The sequence below is a fragment of the Aphanomyces invadans genome, assembly GCF_000520115.1.
Source record: "Aphanomyces invadans strain NJM9701 unplaced genomic scaffold supercont1.2, whole genome shotgun sequence".
Lineage (NCBI taxonomy): Eukaryota > Oomycota > Saprolegniomycetes > Saprolegniales > Verrucalvaceae > Aphanomyces > Aphanomyces invadans.
This window is the reverse complement of record NW_008580147.1, coordinates 2,067,511-2,069,705: the sequence shown is the minus strand read 5'-3', so window position 1 is coordinate 2,069,705 and position 2,195 is coordinate 2,067,511. Positions and strand designations below refer to the sequence as shown.

General features: G+C 57.8%; 2 protein-coding genes across 2 annotated transcripts; one reads left to right on the top strand and one right to left on the bottom strand.

Annotated features, from left to right (window-relative positions):
• The first annotated feature begins 437 nt into the window (after positions 1 to 437).
• Positions 438 to 1,229, top strand: H310_01459 (hypothetical protein). The gene has a single exon (XM_008864564.1). The coding sequence runs from the start codon at positions 530 to 532 to the stop codon at positions 857 to 859; it is 330 nt and encodes a 109-aa protein (XP_008862786.1). The 5' UTR covers positions 438 to 529; the 3' UTR covers positions 860 to 1,229.
• Positions 1,230 to 1,490: 261 nt separating this feature from the next.
• H310_01458 (hypothetical protein) lies at positions 1,491 to 2,130 on the bottom strand (the record flags this gene model as incomplete). Its single annotated transcript, XM_008864563.1, has 2 exons — positions 1,491 to 2,062; positions 2,106 to 2,130. The coding sequence occupies 2 exons, from the start codon at positions 2,128 to 2,130 to the stop codon at positions 1,491 to 1,493; spliced, it is 597 nt and encodes a 198-aa protein (XP_008862785.1).
• Positions 2,131 to 2,195: the final 65 nt, after the last annotated feature.

Genomic DNA, 2,195 nt, shown 5'->3' with positions numbered 1-2,195 from the left:
GTCGGTTTCGATGTCAAAACGAAACCGTCTCGGTCGCGCAGAGTTTCCAGTTCGACGACGTCTGTGCGCAAGCCAAACGTCACTCTTCTGCTGATGAATCCCCGGATAATCAAGCATGGAGGTGAATAGGCTCCGTTTCCCACGATTCGCTTTGCTCAAACTGCGCAAGTATAGTTCTAGTAGCGCAGAACTTGAACTATGCGTCGACACTTCAGCTGTTACAATAATAGGTTTCGTCTCAACGATACAGCGTGGATAAGCATTGTCGGCTTCAAATAATATGGACATCAGACGGATTAAGTTGGGACAAGGGGCATTTACTTCTGTGCATTGCCCATGCGAGACTGTCCGAGACTGTCCAGTTGCACCCTCTCCGCCACGTCGCTCGCGCACACTGCTTTCTGCTGGAGAAAGGTCAAGCGATCGCAATAACAAGGGAAATATACAAGCAGCATGGGATTCGTGAATAGTCCTTGGCGACGTGGACTGGCAAGTGCTTCATTCGGGCGTTCGCACTCACCACGGCGACATGAACGTCATGTCGTCGAGATGGGGTCGAATTGCTAGCAGCGCCTCCAGCTGTGTCGCCTTTAGAAACCCCTCGCGAAGGGTCTTGAATGAATCCGACGAGCCGGTCGCCCCCACCACCATTCGCGCCAAGATGGGGCAGTTGTGCAATTTCTTGAACACGCGCATTTCGTCGCTGTGCAGCACCGCAGCAAGGCTGGCTCGGGTGGATTGCCGCGACGTGCCGACACGCATGTGTGCGAGCCAGTGGGCTGCGTACAGAACCTCTTCGTGGCGCCAGCGACCCTTGCGGCGACCGCACAGCGCTAAAAACACACTCCCTTCGTCGTAGCCAAACCTGATAAACGTGCCCCGCCAGTCGACTTGTCCTTGCTCGTCCAACTCGACCCGGAACGTCCGTCGGAGACGAGCGTGGTAAACATGTCCGCACTGACGTTGCGCGAGTAACCGAGGCACGTCGGGGTCGTGTCCTTGCCGAAGCGCCGTGTGCTGAAGAGATGCGAGAGGTGGCAGTTTTGGCAACCCCCTTCGTTGGCCGGGGTCGACATAACCCGCCGAAGCCTCGTCGTCGCGGTGGAGAAGCAACTGCATGTTGTTTTGTCGGTGTCGAAACCAGTTATAAAACGGCATCGAACAAGTCATTCCATGAGTGGCTCCGAAACGTGAGCTATTCTAACTCTGTGCGGTAAGAATATCGGTTTCTGCGCCATGGTTCGTAGTCAGACGGCTGGCTTGGAGCATGGAGTGCGCTCTAGCGGTCGCGTGGTATGTGCAACACCGACCAAGGCAAACGTCCACCCGACGAAGGAATATGAACGAGATGTATAAACAAGAACATCAACTTCAGCTCACTCACGTGCCTGTCGCGGCGTGCCCTACCCAGCACACTGCGAACAGCCACCACACGACCATCACGTTGTGGTGCTGTCAGGCAGTCCGTTCTTCTAAGACATGTCGACTGTCTACTTGTCTGCCTCGACGGCGTTCTCGGGAGACGGTCTCGGTCGGCGGGACCCATGGGACTTGCGCGTCCTCTGCGTCGTCGTCGGGAGTTGGTACGAGGCAATTCGAGACACGCATCGGTTCTTGACCTTGCGCAGGACGGCAAACAGCTCTTCGTACAAGTCGTCGACCGAGTCGCAGTCGGAGAAGAAGCGCTCATTCGCAATCTGGCGCAAGAAGACCCAGTGGCCGTCTTGTACGCTCGCGTCGAACGCGCCGTGGATGGTCTGGAAGAAGCTGACGAGTTCGGCTTCGGCCTGGCAGATGTGCGAGCGGGTCGTCAGCGTCTTGGTCAGGCGCTTGGCCAGCTCGCTCACGTCGTCCGCGTCGATCCAGCCGTCCTCGATGCACTCCTGGATGTCGTCCGTGAGGTCGTTCCACACGTCAACCTTGTGGTGCGGCAGGGCCCAGTCCGAGTTGTGCACCTCCGGGAAGCACGACGACAGGTCGCCCTGGTTGTTGGCCCGGCACGCGTAGAACGAGCAAAAGTACAAAATGCCGTTGCCCTCGAGGATCGGCTGCTTCTGCGTGCCTTGGTACTGTGCGACGATCTCGGCGAGGAGACGGGGACGTACGTTCGAGTGGGTCGCGGTGTCCCATGTCCGCACGCCGTCCAAGAGGCCTCGGAGGGTGTCTGGGTTGGAGAATTGCGGCCCCGCGTCGTC

What these genes read in the sequence shown, in the direction of transcription:
- H310_01459 (XM_008864564.1), top strand. Translation starts at nt 530, where the DNA reads ATGAACGTCATGTCGTCGAGATGGGGTCGAATTGCTAGCAGCGCCTCC.